General features: G+C 47.2%; 2 protein-coding genes across 3 annotated transcripts in view; both read right to left on the bottom strand.

Annotated features, from left to right (window-relative positions):
• Positions 1-287: 287 nt before the first annotated feature.
• On the bottom strand, positions 288-10,348 carry LOC307073614 (dapper homolog 3-like; the record flags this gene model as incomplete). Its single annotated transcript, XM_079733512.1, has 4 exons — positions 288-1,753; positions 1,901-2,002; positions 2,305-2,437; positions 10,118-10,348. The coding sequence occupies 4 exons, from the start codon at positions 10,346-10,348 to the stop codon at positions 288-290; spliced, it is 1,932 nt and encodes a 643-aa protein (XP_079589638.1).
• A 3,241-nt stretch (positions 10,349-13,589) lies between these two features.
• Positions 13,590-18,927, bottom strand: part of gramd1bb (GRAM domain containing 1Bb) — a 62,616-nt gene continuing 57,278 nt past the window's right edge. For both annotated transcript variants that reach the window (XM_079731298.1, XM_079731297.1), the window contains 4 exons: positions 18,570-18,888; positions 17,768-17,875; positions 17,299-17,419; positions 13,590-16,730 (listed from right to left, as the gene is read on the bottom strand). In XM_079731298.1, coding sequence (XP_079587424.1) covers positions 16,641-16,730; positions 17,299-17,419; positions 17,768-17,875; positions 18,570-18,888 — 638 coding nt within the window. In that variant the 3' untranslated portion in view covers positions 13,590-16,640. The remainder of the gene's footprint in view (positions 16,731-17,298; positions 17,420-17,767; positions 17,876-18,569; positions 18,889-18,927) is intronic.

The raw sequence follows: 18,927 nt of genomic DNA, 5'->3' as shown, positions 1-18,927 counted from the left end.
CATAATCACAACCTCATAAGGAGGTCATAACGCTAACCTCATAGGGAGGTCAGAACCCTAATTCCAAAGGGACTCCATAATCATAACCTTACAAGGAGATCAGAACCCGAGCCTCATAAGGCGGTCATAATCCTAACCTCAAAAGGAGGTCATGACCCTAACCTCATAGGGATGTCATAACCCCGGTCTCACAGGGAGCTCATAGCCCTAACCCCATAAGGGCGTCATAATCCTAAATTCATAGGGAGGTCGAAGCACCTAACTTCATAGTAGTCTTACTCCTAACCTCATACCGTAGTCATGACCTTGAGAGAACCCGAGCGAAATCTCAGGATCTTCTTCTTGAGCGCGTGGGAGGCTTTGATCTTGACGAAGGCCTTTGGTTGGGCGGAGGCGGAGGCGGTGTCAGCCGAGGCCTGGGGAGAAGACGAAGAAGAGGAGGAGGATGGAGCCAGACGTGGAGGTAGCTGCTGGGGCCACACCAGTCCGCCTTCGTCGGAGTCACTGGACAGGGAGCTGGAGGCGCGGGAGTACACCTCGCTCATGCTGGACTCGGATTCTCCAGGGGCCGCCCTGGCGGCGGAACCCCCCTCTCCCCGACAAATAGGTGCCCTCCCTGGGCAGTCTGAGTGCTGTGGCAGGGCACTGTGGCTTCGCTGGTGCTGGTGGTGATGACGGTGAGCGCGAGGTTGAGGCTGGGCTGCTGCGGGCCCCTGGCGGGCCCTTCGAGTCGGCCGGCGATGCCCTGGTCCGGCCTTGGTCTGGGTCTCCCCCTCGTCCTGGCTGAGCTCCAGGTTGGAGCACCAGCGGCGGCTGGTCCCACTGGTCCCTGGGCCGCTGCCCTGGGCCTGCTGGAGAGCGGGATCCTTCCGGCCCTGCGGTCTCTCTGTGGTGCTGTACCTGCGCTCGGGGAGCCCCTGCTGGCCCAGAAGGCTGTTCTCTGACTGGGACCTGCTGGCCTTAGTGCTGCCCTTCCTCAAGGCCTGTCGATCATTGTCGTGGCTCTTCTTAGATCCTCTGTGCTTGGCGGGTTGGTTAGGCTGGTCAGGGGACGTGATGAGCAGGCCGGACTTGAGCTGACCCGGGGCATAGTGACTGGGTGAATGCAGAGGGGCGTGGCAGCCTTGTCCAGGGATGTACTGAGCACACACCAACTCCTGGCTGTAATGAGGTGGGGAGCGGGGGGATGGGGAGTGCGGAGGGGAGTCGGGCCGATAGCAAAGATCCAGCGTCCCAGTGCCACAGCTGGGGTGGGGGGTCGGAAGCCCTCCGGCCAGGGAGAGGGGCCTGGGGCGGGGGTAGGGCAATGCCAGATAGCAGTCCTCCTCTAAAGAGGGGGCCTCCCCCTGCAGCAGGTCACCACCCCAGGCCTGGCTCTCAGGGTTCGGGGAGAGGTCAGCGCGGGGGTCAAGTGGGCGGCGCTCGGGAGTGTGAGAAGGGGTCCTCCTGTGCTGGCCGTACAGGAGGTCAGGGTTAAGGGTGGTGCGGGGCTGGCAGGGCCGCGGCGGGGACAGCGTGTGCTGCTGGATGAGACCCAGGATGTAGCCCTCGACCCTCAGGGCCCGCCGGTAGTCCTCCTCGCTGACCCGGCGCTCCTCCTCTGGGGAGGGCTGCCACTGCCAGGGCTCCTCGCATGACCCCTCCTCGGCGATGCCCTCCAGGGGGGGGTAGGGAGCGGAGAAGGAGCGGGACAGGGAGGTGCGTGCCGCCGGTGAGTCCTGCACGTCGTCCACGTTCAGCGTGAGAGCGTCTCCTGACGAAGGCAAGGAAGTCAAGTTACCTCAAAGACTCATTTGATCATGGTGGTTTCTTTCCATGAAATTGAGAATTCAAACCATTTTCACTTTACCACCATCCATTTTAATTTGTAGCGGAAATATAGTTCCGTCTTTTGCCTCACCCAGAGATTTGGGCCTTTCACTGCTGTAGGCCCAGGTAGAGCCAGGGTCTGTGGGCTCACACGATTCCTTTGGAGAGTGACCCTCGCTGGATTCATAGAAACCTGGGAACAAATAGGAGAAGAGGAGAATAGGAGGATGTGAGAGGGAGAAAGAAACATCAAGGGTGAAATTCGATCACCAATGAATGTTCTAAATACATTCAAACTAAATTCTTGCAAGAATTAAATAGTCCATATGGCGATAAACCTTAAACTATAGTGGAAAGCGATTGAAATGTAACCAAACAATGACACAAACAATGAACAAACAAGTGAGACAGAAATCTGCAACCCTCAACAAATGATCAATGGAGGTCACGTCGAGCCCATCCTAATCCAAGACCGTCCCGCAGCATCAGGACTACCTGAACTGGGCCGGCTGTCCCCTGCATCCCCCAGGGCTGCTTCGTAGCTCTCATTGTTTGGATCGACCCTCAGCTCTCCCACCTGCTTCTCCAACGCCTGCATCAGCCCCCATGGGGAATTCTGGAGGGCGCTCTGAAAAACACAGACAAACAGACATGAGACAAACAGACGTGAATAATATTTTTTTACTTGCTTGCTTATGATTGCTACGAGAATATATTTCTAGAGAGGGAAACACTAAAATCTGTGAGCATGGTGGTGTGAAACTTTGCTAATAAAAATGACTGACGAAGGAGGGACAGCTGTGAGGCTTTCCCTTCCCAGATGTCCCAGATGTCCCAGATGCAGATCAGCTCATTGTTATCTCATTAGCTTTACAAACACAAGTCTGATTGAGTAGTTTGAATTTAAAACGGCGGGATTAAAATCCTCCCAATGACTTTCAATCATAGGGATGCTTAAAATAGATACATCCATATACATGTAGAATAGACACACAGGCACACACACACTCATTCGATCACACCCGAAACATTCATAAATGGATAACACACACACTATAGGAGAAGCGGGTTGACCAGGCCGCACTGTGAAGAAGAAACCGCACCCACTTTCTATTGGCTGTCTGGAAGCTTACAGAGAGCCAACAGAAGGAGGGTGTGTTGCTGTCACAGGGTGTGATGAAGAGCAACTGCAGTAGGAGCTTCCTCTGGTGAGGACAGTAGTCAGGGCTCAGCATGAATGATTTACCGTTACAGAAGGAGGACTACGATGGCCATGGTGCTACAGTATGTATGGCGGTTTTGGGTGTAAGGTACACCTATGAGATGCACGTGCACTCTTCATGCATGCTCGCTTATACATTCATCAGATAGATCAAAAAGAGAGGCTCAGCAACATAAAAACAGAAAAGCAGAGAGAAGCAAACCAAGAAAAACACACACACAATGTATGGTTGGTTATAGACCAATCATGGGTTTTTATATATATATATATATATATATATAAACCACTGGGGCGGTGGAAATAAGAGATGCTAGTTCAGGCGTACACTTTCCTCCTGTCTCTTATCGAGGTCATGTGACAAAAACACTTTCATCAGCAGATTCTTACATTGAGTCTTCCACGGGTTAGCACACATGCATGAAGAAAAACAATCACACACTCACACACACACACACACACACAGACACACACACACACAGACACACACACACACACACACACACACACACATATACACATACACACATTTACTCTGATACGAACGTATGCTAATGGCCACACGTTCACACTCCTTCATTTGCGGGTTTGTGAGGCTGTCAACAGAGGAGTCTCATTAGGGACTTCTTGTTAACAGCCAGAGCAGCTTTTCCTCCTAACCGCTAGACTTCTCCTACATCACCGACCCAGTGTGATGGAAAACCTGCCAGAGGACTGGGCCAATCAGGCCTGCTGCACCCTGCAGCTGTATGTGTGTTTGTATGTGTGTGTGCGTGTGTGTGTGTGTGAGTGTGTGAGTGTGTGTTTGTGTGTGTGTTCTATACACAATTGATTATGCCAGCGTGTATGTATGTAGACATTAAGCCAAGCTTCAGCAGTGGGAGAAAAGATAGGCTGCCATAGAGGTAGTGGCTGTATTATTAGTCGGGTGCGTTTGTAAGCCTACACCAAGAGGCAGCCATGACCACCTTTTTGCAAAAAGCAAAAGGCTGATGCAAAATCATAAAAGGCCTAGAGTTGGCTCACGGTGGTGGGATGCCAAAAGGCTGGTCACAATGTTAGGTCATTTGTAAATCTGTGCTTCTTTTCTCGTATTGTGAGGTGAACATTTGTAAATAAATAAATGTCAGTTAGTAGGCAGGAAACACCTACATTTCCTGCAGCTGTTTGACGCAGATTAGCGTAGCTGGGTTTGCTGGGTGATATGATCGAGAGATGTTTTGGGACTATCGAAGAATCTTATAAACAAAGATAGGCACGGGCTGGCAGGAAGTTTTAACTTTTGGAATATATTAGTTATATGATGGAATTTTATTGATAACATTATTGAAAACACAATCGCTTTAAAAGATATATCTAGGATATTTTAACCATTTATTTTAAGGAGAATTTAATGGGTTAGTATTTGCTTTATGTTAGCCGCTTCATGGCTGGGAAAACTTTTGAAAGTAATTTAAAGTGTGTTCCAGCACATAAACAAGTGCTAGGCTAATGTAACTACTCTATAACTACTCCCCTTCTGGTTTAGGCGGCCATTCAATTCCCGCCCTAAATTGGCCAAATATGGAAAGCTTCCACTGCTTGCCTCAATCTAACGCTATGGCAGCGCCCATAAAGTGAGATCTAAGGCCTCATAACAACAGATGACGTCACGGCACAGACATCATCTTTTTTCCAGTCTATTGCCTATACTAGTAAACAAAGTTTTTGTAAACAGCGTCTGAGGCAGTTGGGGATCATCCTCAACAACAGATGAGTTCAGGCTATATTTGCTTAATCTTTTAAGATTGTACATACCATATTATATATTTGGGATTATATGCCGTTCTGGGAGATGAGGCACATATAGACTGGGTCTAAACACATAACATTCACCCTCTCTACCACAGTGTCAATGTTGTTCCTTTAGTGAGACCCCCCCTTCTTTCACAGGAGGGGTGGACCCTCCCCCCCTCCCCCCAATGGACAGACTGTAAACATGTGCATAGGTCTCACAGTGTCATTTACATAAAGATAATACACACCCTCCCTCAACTCGTGCATTCAAATCAGTTGAAACAAAACAAAAACCTGTGGAAACCCAAAAGGAGGACGTGCTTGGGGACCGGGCACGTTGAGCACCACGTGGGTCGCTGTAGTTCGAGTCCCTCTTCCTTTGTCTGGCGGACTGCCCTCCGCCCAGGGGCGCCGCAGAAGAAGACACGATAGAGCATGGCTCGAGGCGCTTGCACCGTGACCCCTCGACCAGGCACAGAGAGAAAAGTCATTTATTTTGTGTTAGCGAAAGGATTCCTATTGTTTTGTTTATTCGAAGCGTTAACATTAGCATCAGTAAATCAGCGCTTCCCTGCACGAGGGGGGCGAAAGACGGGGAAGCTTTGTCCCCAGTGCAAGGGACAGGACAGAGAGGAGCGGAGAGGTTAGGGGGGTTATTGGAAATCAATTAATCAACAAGGTGGCTTCACACAATTGATCGCTAGACCTCTTCTATCTTGAGAGTGGGTAGGACGCTGGCGCAAGCATGTTCCCCCATGCATACAGACACGCAAACACACACACACACACGCACACACACACACATACACATGTGGACATCCACGCAAACACACACATCCACACACCCACAATCAATACAGCTACACACACACACACACACACACACACACATCCACACACCCAGAATCATTACAGCTACACACACACACACACACAATCATTACAGCACAAACACACACACACATACACACAAGCACACACACACACACACACACAACCATTACAGCCAAAAACACACACTCATTACAGCTGAACACACACACACATACACACACAACCATTACAGCCAAAAACACACACTCATTACAGCTACACACACACACACACACACACATACAGAACCACATACACACACACACACACACACACACACACAATCATTACAGCCATACACAAACACACATACACAAACACACACACACGCACACACACACACACACAAACACACACACAATCATTCCAGCCATACACATGCACACACACACACACACAGACACACACAAACAGACACACACACACACACACACTGCAGCAACCGTATTTGTGGCCAATGGAAGTGGTTTGAACCACAAGCCAGCATCTCTATAGTAGGAGCCACAAGCCAGCGTCTGGGACATTGGGACAGCTCCCTGCTGGGGGGACCTCTCTACTGCAGGTCAGCCTTTGATTCCAACCCATTATTAATCACGTCCCCTTGGTGCCCTGACACCCCGCACACTGCATCATTAAGGCTCTACTGCATCCTGAGCCCGGGGCCGGGGGGGAGGGTAGAGAGGTAGAGCATCATCCACCAAAAACTGGTGCCTGTCTGCAGTGGTGGAAGCACCAGCATCTCTACATGCCTCTGGCACACTAGAGTATATCCTTTATTTACACTGTAGCCGCACCGTCACAATCGAACTGATAGATCTGTAGGACTTTCCATGTTCCATGTGAAGTCCCCATTCAACGCAGGCAGGGACTGTACAGGGAGAACAGGGGAGAGGGAGACCATCTCAGACAAAAAATAGAGAGTTGAACAATTGTTGATCCCCATTGTCTCATTAGAAGTATTGTGTGTTTTGTGGAACAGAAACTGTAATAAAGTCACAGCATGATTTTGTTGCCTTTTTCTCTAAAACTAGGAGCTAAAAGATAGACATAGATAGAGAGAGCGTGAAAATGAGAGAGAGCGAGAGAGAGAGAGAGAGATTGACAGAGAGACAGACAGACAGAGGGGGCATCCACACTGCTCCATCTATAATGTCTAACGCTAACCCTAATCCTCTATAATTAAAACAGCGTTGTGAGTGTGAGCAAGAAGGGGCAATTGTGGGGGAGGCTCTGAAACTGCCACACGTACATGACACGTACACACACACACACACACACACACACACACACACACACAAACCCCTCCCCCAACCGCACTGCCTGACTCAGCGACGGTTGACCAGTTTCTCTAGGTGGAGGACACACACTGGATGACGTCTTTTATACACACACACAGGACAATAACGCACACAAACGCACACACACAGGAGTAGAACACACACAAACACACGCACGCACACACACACCCACACACACACAGGAGAAGGACGCACAGAAGCACACACACAGACACACACACACACAAACACACCTACGCAGTGGGTGTATTTGTGCGGTGGGTGGGTTTGTGGTTAATTCCCTGTGGTTAATTCATAATGCTGCTAGACTGTGGACTGCTAGGCGTGTGTTTGTGTGTGTGTGTGTGTGTGTGTGTGTGTGTGTGTGTTTACGTAATACTAGTGGGAGAGCGGTGCGTAAAGATGAGTGTGAGGTCATCTCCGGGTGTTTGGAAAGTGTGTGCATAGTGCGTATTTGGCGTGCCGCCGTGCGTGCATGTATGTTATGTAAGGCTTCAGTCTGAGGTTGAGGAAATGGCTGCCGGAAGCTTTCATGGAACCAGCGATGTGTTCATCCAACCTCCTAGTACTGGACCAAGGATCCGCCTCTGATCAGTATAACACACACACGCACAACCATGAGGTCGCGCACATTCATCAGCCCCTCCATCGACGCACACCCCCACAGACACATTGTGGCTACACCATCCAATCAATGGAATGCTGTGGCGACGTCAGACAATGAAAACACACACACACATGCATTTGTGCACGCATGTATGCACATGCACACACCAACGCTCAACACTTTATCACCATGGCCGCTAAATGAATTTGAGCATTACACAATGCTCCACAGATAAACCTGCGCCAACCGACCCACTTTCCCCGGGGGCGTGGTCGGTGTCCACGCTGTCCAAAGGGCTCGTCCATACTGTCCCAACCCAGCCCCCAGCTGAGGTCAGGGTCTACCCCGGCCAGCCCGGCTGCTGTCTGGAGCTCTGCTGCTGCCAACAGCCCGACACAACCCCAGCGAACCCAGCTACCGCAGCTACACCCTAGCTACCACAGCTACACCCTAGCTACCACAGCTACACCCTAGCTACCACAGCTACACCCTAGCTACCGCAGCTATACCCTAGCTACCGCAGCTACACCCTAGCTACCACAGCTACACCCTAGCTACCACAGCTACTCCTGAACCCCCACCTGGAGAGAACATCAGAGACCAGGGGAGAGAGGAGGGCTGGAAACTGCTTTTCTGGGGCAAAGACCTGGCCACGGCCAAGACAACACACACCCACGCACATGCAAACACACAGACACACACACACACACACACACAACGCGTACACACACACACACACACACACACACACACACACATTTTAACAATGTATTTAAGTTCACATAAAAGTTAATTAATACAGGGACAGAAATTGCTAAAGTGCAGTATAGTACATTGACAAAATCATCACACACACACACACACACACACACACACACACACACACACACACACACACACACACACACACACACACACACACACACACACACACAGCCTAGTCAGTGGTTTATGTGGCAGATCAGCAGCCTGGTAGAGATTGAATGGCAACATGAACGCTGCCATGGGGGACCTGTCTTGGCCCCATATGGTGACCTGGTATTTTGAGGGTTCAATTAAGAGACGTGTCAAGTGATCTCCTCCCGCCCATCTCCAAGGATTTCCCCCATTTAATTACTTTCTCGCTTGAATAAGCATAGCAGTTAATACACATCGATCAAAAGACAGGATCCCTTTGAGCATGAAACAAAAAGAGAAAATGTCCGGGGGGCATTGGCAGGCCTCAGGCGAACGCATTATAGCCTTTTATAAACTTCTAGTCAGGAAAAGGTGAAAACGCCTGTTCCCCGTGGCTCGGGGCCAGTTTGAAGTGCGCTGACAGCTCAACGCGCGCGGAGCTCGTCGAGGCGACCGAAGACCCTTGCCATGTTCCCCTCGCGCTGCTTAGCTGGGGGCGTGCTAGTCGTCATTAGTATTCTGGTCCATATGCGCCCATTGTTATGCTCTCGGCGGAGTGTAAAGAAGGGAGGAGAAAAGCGGATGAGAGAAGCGGGAGGTGGCTGATTTAATTTCTTTCTCACCCTTTCGTGAAAAGGCTTTCCCAGCAATATTGAGACAGCTATAGCACTGCGCCAAAAATAACGCACATAAGTGCATTACACTACAATAAACGTTCGCCCCCCACCAATTGAGGAATTGAAGAGGTATGTATGTTTCAACAGCAGCAACAAAGGAAGAACAATTAAATCAAACATAAACTTGATTCGATTTCTGCAGGAGAAGCTGTTTTTTGCTGTTCTGTCAAGCGTTAACTTTTCCTGCAACGCTTTTCAAAAGATGAGAACATCACTCAGAAAGTAAACATTTCAAATTAAGAATTTATTGTATAAGGGGCAATATGAGTTTAATGCTGAATAAATAATATAACATCATCACTACATTGACTGAGTTTCAAATCCAAGAAAGAGACGCCAGAAAACGTTATTAACAGGAAAGATTTATTGTAGGCCTGTTTCTGTTCATATTCTATTCACTTCATTTGCGAACAACACAAGAAGAACTCAAAACTTCTCACACTTTACCATCCATTATGTAGGTGCTGGTGTGTGTCTGTGTGAATAATTAGAAAGGCATTACAAATTAAGTTTAACCTAAAAGCAAAACATGATGACCACGATTAATGTAGGTTATTTATGATCTGAAGAGAACATTAATAAGTGCTGGTTAAGTAGTAAAATGAGTAAAAGCCCATGTTTAGGGAACAATGGGCTATTAAAGAGGCTTACGCCACTAAGGACGGGGGCTCCACCCCCTAACGCGGTTCCACAGGCGTAAATTTCATGGGGTAGACACGCATCGCATCCTTTCAGATGGAGAGCTTTGAATCCAGGCAAGCAACTTGTTCGCCTACACACAAAAGACCCCAAGACCCTAAGCCCAGTGTCGTTTAACGGTCAGGCTGATTGGGGGCACATAGCCTACCATTTGTATTTAAAATACTCGAGTGTTGAATGTAGCCTACTTAAACGACAAAGCTGCCTAATATAAACTATGTTTGAAAAAAAGAGAGCAAACTAATCAACCATTCAAACTTACCAGTTGACGCCTCAATGTCAAGTTTTCCTGGCCCCAGTTGCTGAAACATGCCATATCACTCTTGTATGAATTCTGGGGCATGGAGTCCCCAAGGGCTAGCGCCCCAAGGACCAGGCATTCCTGCCTCTGCTTGCGGAGCTCCAACTCGCATATCCCGGCAAGACTCGCCTCCAGACGGTCCTTGGTCCGACTTCGTTCAACGGTGATGGGGAAGGAGAACGCGCGGTGCATTTTCAATCTTTGCAGTAAGAAAGATGTCCTATTTACAACATGGTGGTACAAACTGTTGTTTTTTCGTCATACGCATCGTTCCATCGCTGGTGGCATTGTAACCTAGGAGCAGCATGGTTTTCCTCACACTATGCGCTATTCGTTATTATGTATAGCTGTCAAACACAGGACGAGGCTCCGCCCACCGCCAGTGGCCATCACAGGATAGAGAGATTCACTTGGTTCTGATCCGGCCCCAGCAATTTCACCCTCGGCTCTCATTGGATGTTTAGAGTGCAACCCGGAAGCGCGTATAGCGTTCTTTTTATACATTCATTGAGAAGAGCCCATCCCCCTGCTTGCGCTCACAGTGGAGACCTCGCCCCTGCGGATAAGCCCGGACAGTTCGTCATTTGCAGGGAAAACAAATGATTATTGATAATCAGTTTTTTTTTACCACATCATACAAATAGGAAGATTTGTAATCAATACATTCGTGATTCGGGAAAAATGTTATGTGTATGCATTCATGCATACAAATTCCAATGAACCGCTTGAAATCTCATAATAGTTCATTGTTAATAGCAGGTTTAACTTTCATTTTTTTTTCACAATAATTGCAATGAATGAAAAAGGGAAGCTAATTGGATGGAAGTAATGTGATTACCTTTCAAGCCGTTTCGAAAATCTGCCCCTTATGACATCACAAGTTGGCGTGTCCATCTAGATGCGTGCTGGATAGACCAGTCTACCAGCCTACCCAGCGGACTGAAGTAAACGTGGCTCATCTATCCAGCACAGACTTTGGGTTGCATTTTAACATACCATCACTTGCACTTTAACTTACCACAACCAGCACACTCCCACCAGTCGCTCTTTTGTGATGTCACAACACACAATGATCAGTGATGTAATTCGGATGCAATAACTGCAGGGTTTACCTGTTCTTTCTGGCGTTTTTGAGAGACCATCTATTGTGTTTTCTGAGAGACCATGAAGTGCAGGTTAGAAAGGTCTTGGAGACACACCGTACCCTCCATCCGTACATCCTCCTCTGAGGCCTGCCGGAGACCCCACCCACATCTCGACTGCACCCTGGCAGCTGCAGGTGCCTGGCTCCTCCTTCAGAGTTGTCTTTTCCCTGCTGCTGACTCAGGTACCAAAGCTGCTCAAGCTGCTCACATGGGAACCAGCGCTATCCTTCACATCGCTCTACCATAATAACATCCTGAAATACAGTATGAGGCATTGTTAGAGGACCAGCCGGGGGAGCCCGGACCTCTACAACAGAAACTTAAACTCCTGATTGACTTAACTATTAACATGCATAACATGTTTTTCCTTTTCTCTAATTCCTATAGGCTCTACGTGGCAATGTTCAATTTCTTTCAGAGGCCCTTGCGATTGTGAGGCCTTTTTCGTTTTCGGTTTCGTTTTGAAGTCCTGTATTATTAACACAAAACCTACACACAAGCTTGCACAAAGTTCTTGCCTGTTCTTTTCCAAGATTCTCATGCTTTGAGTGGGGTCCCATGTCCCCAGGTTACAAGCTTCTTGTGTTGGACATGCATACTTTATGATCCTGTGATATCCGTTTTAGGTGGAAAAAGTGCAGCAACAAATTAATATTTGATTTTATATCCGGTTGTCCCATTGAGTTGTAACCTCTTCCACAAACCATTCCTTCCCTAGATAGTTCTCCTACAAAAAGATCTACACATTTTCAGCAGAGATGAGGAGGCGTGACAGAAGTTTTGTCGTTGAGTCCAAGTTTGGCAGTAAGGTAACACTATCCAAAATGTTTATACAAATATGATGATTAATTATTAACACAATGGTTCAATCCTTCAATAACAGATTATGCTCAATACTTAGAATACCAGTCCTGTTGACAGCGTTGACCGATCACACACACACACACACACACACTCTGTACGTTAGGACACAGAATCTCCCGACACACAGATCATTTTCAATATATATATATATTCTTTAATTCCCATGTCCCGCCCTTACTCCACATGAATGAGAAAGCCACCTCCATCATAGTCCCTAGTAGGCAAAGTCATCGGTGAGTCAGAACCTGCGCACAGCGCGGATTGGGTACTTTTTGTCAGTGTGTGGAGTGTACACCGCAGATATACACAACATAGTATACACATCATGTATAAAGTCACTACAGTTCTCTCTAGACATCCAAACAGACTCTAAAGAAACAAATAAACAAACAAACATACAGTAGAATTATTTATCCAGCTCAACGACACCAGTGCACCTTTTGTTGTTGAGACCCGCTGAGAGAAAGAGCATTCGCAGTTTGCCAGGATTGGTTGGTAATGTTCCTAAAGGTAGGTGTGTCTTTGTTATCGTTTTGGCAAACCAAAGGTTGCCGGAGCTGTGTTGTATGTCAGTGACAATTTCAGCGGTTATCTTTGAAAATCCCCAATTTAGTTTCAGTGGTGAGTACAAGTTGTGGAAGGGCCAGCCATGAAGCCATGGCACTGGTATCGGAATGGGTTGTCTTGGATGCACCACTGTGGTGGTCCCTTCAGAGCTCTCTTACCATTGTGTGTGACACTACTCAGCAGAAAGTAAGAGATAGGGAATAACAGAGCCAAAGAAAAAAGATAGAAAATACCCATTTCATGAAATCATAAATTTACATCTGGGATTATCCAATGTGCAATTTACAATGAGGAACATAGCAAGCTAAGGGACATTTATTAGAATGCAAAAATCCACCTCCCCACATGTGAAGATATACCATGTGTCTTTCCTAGTAGGTCACATGTAATAGAGTCATGGATACAATATTCTTGCTTTATTCCGATTGGCTGGTTTTTTGTACATATACAGCAGCATTTTCAGCACACATGTCACAGTCTTAATGTAATACTTTATGTCATATCAGTATTTCAATCAATGGTTTGACAGCATGGTCTAGAAAATAGAACCCAGCTGGCGAAGTAAATGAAACCAACCCATTTTAAAACCCTGAAGGACAGAAAGTATTATACTTATTATCCAACTGTGGACAACCACATTTTATCTAAAGGGAATGGATCTTTAGCTTCTTAGAGTGACCGATAAAACAATCAAGCAATTGAAAAAATATATGTTCTTACACTGTGAAAACAAACTGGCAAAGCATTTCAATTTTATATATATATATATATATATATATATATATATATATAATAATGAAACATGCCCTCAAGCATGTGAAGGGGAATTCTATATTTCTATACACTCTCTTGTTCGTAGATCAGCGTCATTCACAGATTGTAACTGCCGTGTTAAAATACAATTTAGAACAGAAGCCCACCAAAGGGGTTCAGCCCTGAAGCATGCGTTCACTGGTTTCAATCATTCGTTCAGTAACATGACTGTGGCAGGCACTATACAAAAAGGGTGTCATTAACTAAGGATCTCCCTCCTGCCTCCTGCCTCCTCCCCCTCCCACCGCGACCCAGGTTGATATCCCAAAGGGTCTAATTTGGACCTGTTCAACATTTCAGGCAGTTCACGAGCATCTTTGTGGAACCAATCTATTTTTGGAGGCTGGAAGATTAAAACTGAGTTTTAAGAATATAGTTAATACAATATTAGAACATGGGCAAATAATCAAAACAACTAAGAATTGAACAGCCAAAAGCAAATGATTCAGACTTTTGATTGTGTACGTTTGTGGTATTATCTATAGTGATACATTGGGGCTGAGCTCCCTAGCACTGCATTCATCTCTAATCTATATACACTCCCAACTCTCCTTCATTTTATTTTTGGAATATCCATAAAGTGCGTTTCTTTTTAGTTATTTTTTAATACCAGGAAGGTTTCAGAAGGTTGGAACTCCTCCTTGGCTGAGAGACTTCTCGGGCTGAAATAGCTTCCCTGTGGGTATTGCCCAAACCCCTTTCCCATGCTCCTCATACACCATAGACAATTGAATTGAATGACATATTGTGAAGAGTACATATTCTATGTGGTTACATTCCATCTCATGCTCTCGTCGCATCCGTCCATCCATCCAAGACAGACCGTTTTTTAAAACGGCTAAGAAAGAATATTATCACACATGTAGTTAGTGAGCTTTTTCATTGGAAAATGCCCCAAAATGGTACTGGTGTGGACAGGAAGTGACCCGTAGGGGCTGATTGAAGAGTTTATTTCCAAAATGCAGCGTAGCCATTTTTAGTGCTAAAAGCAAAAGAAGTACCTGAAGGTATATTGATTTTAAAGGTCTATATAAGCATAAAGCGCGATTACAAATAGTGATTTTGCTTTTCTTTTGCAATTAGCAATGTTTCGACAGTAGTTGCCTGCTCCGATGCACCCTTCGATATATAGAGGACATCTCCATTTTGGAACAAAACTCTTTGACTGTAAACCATAGCCTGGTAAGGGCTAATGCAAGGCTGCATCCAAAGGCAATTTGGCTACATGTGCCAGTAATGAATTATCCAGAGACATACCAGTGTGGAATGATACAAATGTTACATATAACACACACACACACACACACACACACACACACACACACACACACACACACACACACACACACACAAGTAGACACACAGGTAGACACACACGCACGTTCAAGCAAATACACAGACAAACGTGCACACTAGACATGTCACAGACATATCTGGCATGCACCTCAAAAGAGAACACTTTTATGTTAGAAATTCTTTAACTGGTCTAGAACTCTTGATAGCTTTCCTATATACATAAATTAACAATAAATATAAGTCATGTTTATATATTTGGAAATATATTAAATAATGAAATATAGGTATATATTTCAAATATATCCATAGAATTCTTTCTAATTTACAACATATTTTTAGAGATATAATCACAGTTTAGTAATAAAACACAGGTCCCCTCCCCAGCTTGACCGGCTGTAATATCCCTTTCAGCCAATCTAATAACAAGATAAATTCAGATGTTGCCGTCCGCATACAACCTCTTCTCTGGGAAGAGGGGTGCGGCGGAGACAAGCGTGCAATCTCAAGCCACTTGGTCTGCCGCTGGCGCTCTGATAACGAGGGCGTAGATCATAGAAATGCAACTCGGCCTAACGTCAGGATTCAGTCAAAATATTAGAAAATAACCTAGGACCTAAGAACATGATTGTGAAAAGATATCTGTATGAATTGTTTATAAAATAAAATTTAAAAAAATCCTAGTTCCTGTTTAGTGATCCGTTCAGCAACTAAACAGGAGCGTTCCTGTATTTTGTTTTGGAGTGTGAAACTAACTAAAACGATAAAACAATGCAAACCGATAAAGCGTCTCTGCAGCCAATACATTCAGTCTAAAAGTGAAACCTAAAAGGATCTCAGTATAAATATTTTAACACAGCCACCTTGGCCCCGGCTATACAGGGAACCAGCCCTTAATATAGACCGTACGGGGCCCAGGCTCAAACAAGGCAGTAGGGATTGATAAGCGAAACTGAGATACCTTCTACAATACTAAAACGTACATCTTTCTGTCCCTCTGACAATAAACCTTGCTCTACAGCACACTCTACTGGCCTGGAGTTGAAAAGAAAAAAATAAACCCCCAACAAAAACAAACAAACCCTAAAATAAAAGGGACACTGCAGCGAGAACCTCTAGGGTTAGAATTGGTTTGGAACAGTCTAATGATTGTAGAAAGCCCATAATACTTTTAAAAGGACCCATCTTCTCCTTGACTGGCTCTGCTCCTGTTCTGCTCTTCTCATTTTATATTGTGTTAGCCCTGAACCATGGTAACACTCAATCGAGGGAGAAGCCAAGTAAAGCTCAATAGGCATGCAGCAGTTTTCCTTCTCTCTCCCTCTCACTCTCTCTCTTTTCTCATAGCCATTGGCTTCCAGCAGTATGTTCTTTAATGAAAAGAAAACCACGACAACGCACGCACACATAAAGAAGAAGAGCAGAGCAGGAAGTAGGCGTCGCGACTGTGTTGTCACGGGTGTACAGCGGATCCCGGCTCCTTCCCACAATGCCGCAGTGCTGATGGGGAGGGGGGTAGAGACCACTTTGTGCCGTACATGCCTGCGTTGGGGACGGGGGGGGGGGACTGTGAACTCTGACCTGTAGGAGGGGGAAGGGAGGGGCTCTCAATTGTGAGCCTCCGTCTCCCACTGGGTGGTCTCTGATTGGAACCCCTGGCCGGCCTCTGGTCCCGCCCTTTCCCATGTCTGTCCCGTTGCCGCGGCCTGCGTGCTGGTCCACCGACAGAACCGGTCCTATATCGGGTCAGGGTAACCCGTGCCCTCGGGGCCTAGCGAGGGGGGCGAGAGGGGGGCGGCGTGTCAGTGGTATCGACTACGCTTCTCCTCCGCCTCCGAGCTGTAGTCCCTTAACCCGATGCCTCGCTGCAGGTTCAGCAGAGAGTCCTTCATCTGGGTGAGCACAGGGAGAGAGAGAGATAGATTAATAGGGCGCAAGAGCAGGAGAGAGAGAGAGAGAGAGAGAGAGAGAGAGGATGAGGATGAGGATAAGGAGAAGGAGAGATAGCGATAGAGAGGAGGGGAGAGAAAGATTGAGAGGAGAAATAGATAAGAGAGCAGAGAGAGATTGCTAGATATAGGCAGAGCAAGGAAGCATTGTTGCATTGAATCATCATTAGGCTTTATAAATCATAGTCACAATCAGAATTAATAACGTTTTGTATATATAAAACAGTATGACACAATGGCTGCTTGTACTGGATTCAAGTTCACATTTGTAATGTAAACAGGTCCCCACACTGTGACATATGCTATATATATGGGACATATGCTTACATATGTACACTAATATGCCATTGCTAAGAATTGCATACAACTAAGCAATGGCCGAAGGCCTCAATCTTAGATCTAAACTATACAGCCATGGATCCACTGTTCAATACTGTTGACTTTAAAGCTAAAACCACCAGCTGAAGGAGCAGTGGTGTGTGAGCAGGGGGGAGGCTCTGTGCTCCGGTACCTGGTCAAGTAGCACCACCGAAGACTTGATGATCTCTCTCCACTTCTGCAGCTCAGCGTCGTGGAAGTGCTGCTGGGACTCCAGGAGCTGTGCCCACTCCACCTGGGTCTGAGGCAGTTTACTGGACACACACACGCACACACACACACACACACACACACACAGACACACACACAGACACACACGAAAAATAAATATGATTAGGACAAGGCTGACGAAGCATGTTATTGTGAGACTATAAACACGCAGTTAGGAAATTGTCGTGTTCTGGTGAATTCAGATCGAGGCGGCTGAGAGTCCAGATGTGCACACGTCTGGAGATATGTGAATATGCTGCGTGTGAATGTGCACATGTGTGTTTTTGAACGTGTGCGGGTGCATGCATGTGAGTGTGTGCATGTGATGATACCGACCGTTTAACACAGCAAACAAACGAAAGACCATTAGCACGAAGGGCCCCTCCTCCTACCTTTCGTGGAGTCGCAGGCCCTGCCAGGTGGGCAGGGACTGGGCCGAGTACTCCAGCCTCCACAGCTTGTAGAACAGCATGGCATTGAGAAGCACCAGCAGAACCAAGCTGAAGGGGGAAAGAGGCGGAGCTAATTACCCAGAGACCACTCGGTGTGTACATCACCTTAACGAGCCTCGTTAAATGACGCCCGGTATGGCTCTGTAAGTGCTGTCCTCGTAAATCCCAAACACAATGAACCCTGTGACGCTAAGTAATTAGCCACTGAAATATGTACCTGAGACAGATCCTACGGAGGGCGATGGTAGGAAGAGAAGAGCGAGCGAGAGAGAAGAGAGAGAGAGAGAGAGAGAGAGAGGGAGAGAGAGAGAGAGAGAGAGAGGGAGGGGGCGTTACACTCGAGGTGCACGTAACATTACAAGACACATTAGGAACTAAGATTGATGATGGAGTGGGATTGCTTCGGCTGTAGGGTGACGTACGGTCAACTGAATAACATCCTGCTTCTGTTTCACAATTTCTGTTTCACAAACTCTAAAAGGGAGGCTTTTTCACTGGATCAATTGATCTACTATCACATCAATCTCCATGTGTTTATGTGTGGCTGTATGACCTGTAAGACCATGTGCTAGTGCATGCATCAAAATGAATGAAAGCATCCCCATAACCCTACATGGATGTGTGCGAGCATGTGTGTGTTTGTGTGTGTGTGCGTGCCTTTGTGTGTGTGTGTGTGTGTGTACGTGCCTTTGTGTGTGTGTGTGTGCAAGTGCGCGCATGTGTGCGTGCGGGGGAGACTCACACGAAGCTGATAACGACCAGCAGCTTGGAGACGCTGTAGAAGGCCAGCCCGCTGGGCAGCAGGTGGGGCAGGTGGGGCAGGTGGTGGTGCTGGGGGCTCTGGCGCCGCGTCTGGGTGGAGCCCGCCACCTGCTTGATGCGGTGGAGGACGTCGTCCTCGGTGGGCGTGGTCGCGGGGCCGAGCGCCTCGTCCAGGCCCAGCAGGTGCACCAGGGGCCGCTTCCGGCGCCGCGCCGCCGCGCTCTGCACCACCTTGGCCTTGGGCGAGGGCCGGAGGGACTCGCTGAGCAGCTCCTCCTCCGCCTTGGACAGCCTCATCTCTGGGGGGGGGAAGGGTCAAGGGGCGGGACAGGCGGGGG

This window comes from Pollachius pollachius (genome assembly GCF_949987615.1).
Source record: "Pollachius pollachius genome assembly, chromosome: 3".
Classification (NCBI taxonomy): domain Eukaryota; kingdom Metazoa; phylum Chordata; class Actinopteri; order Gadiformes; family Gadidae; genus Pollachius; species Pollachius pollachius.
The sequence above is the reverse complement of the archived record's forward strand: the minus strand, read 5'-3'. Positions and strand labels throughout refer to the sequence as shown.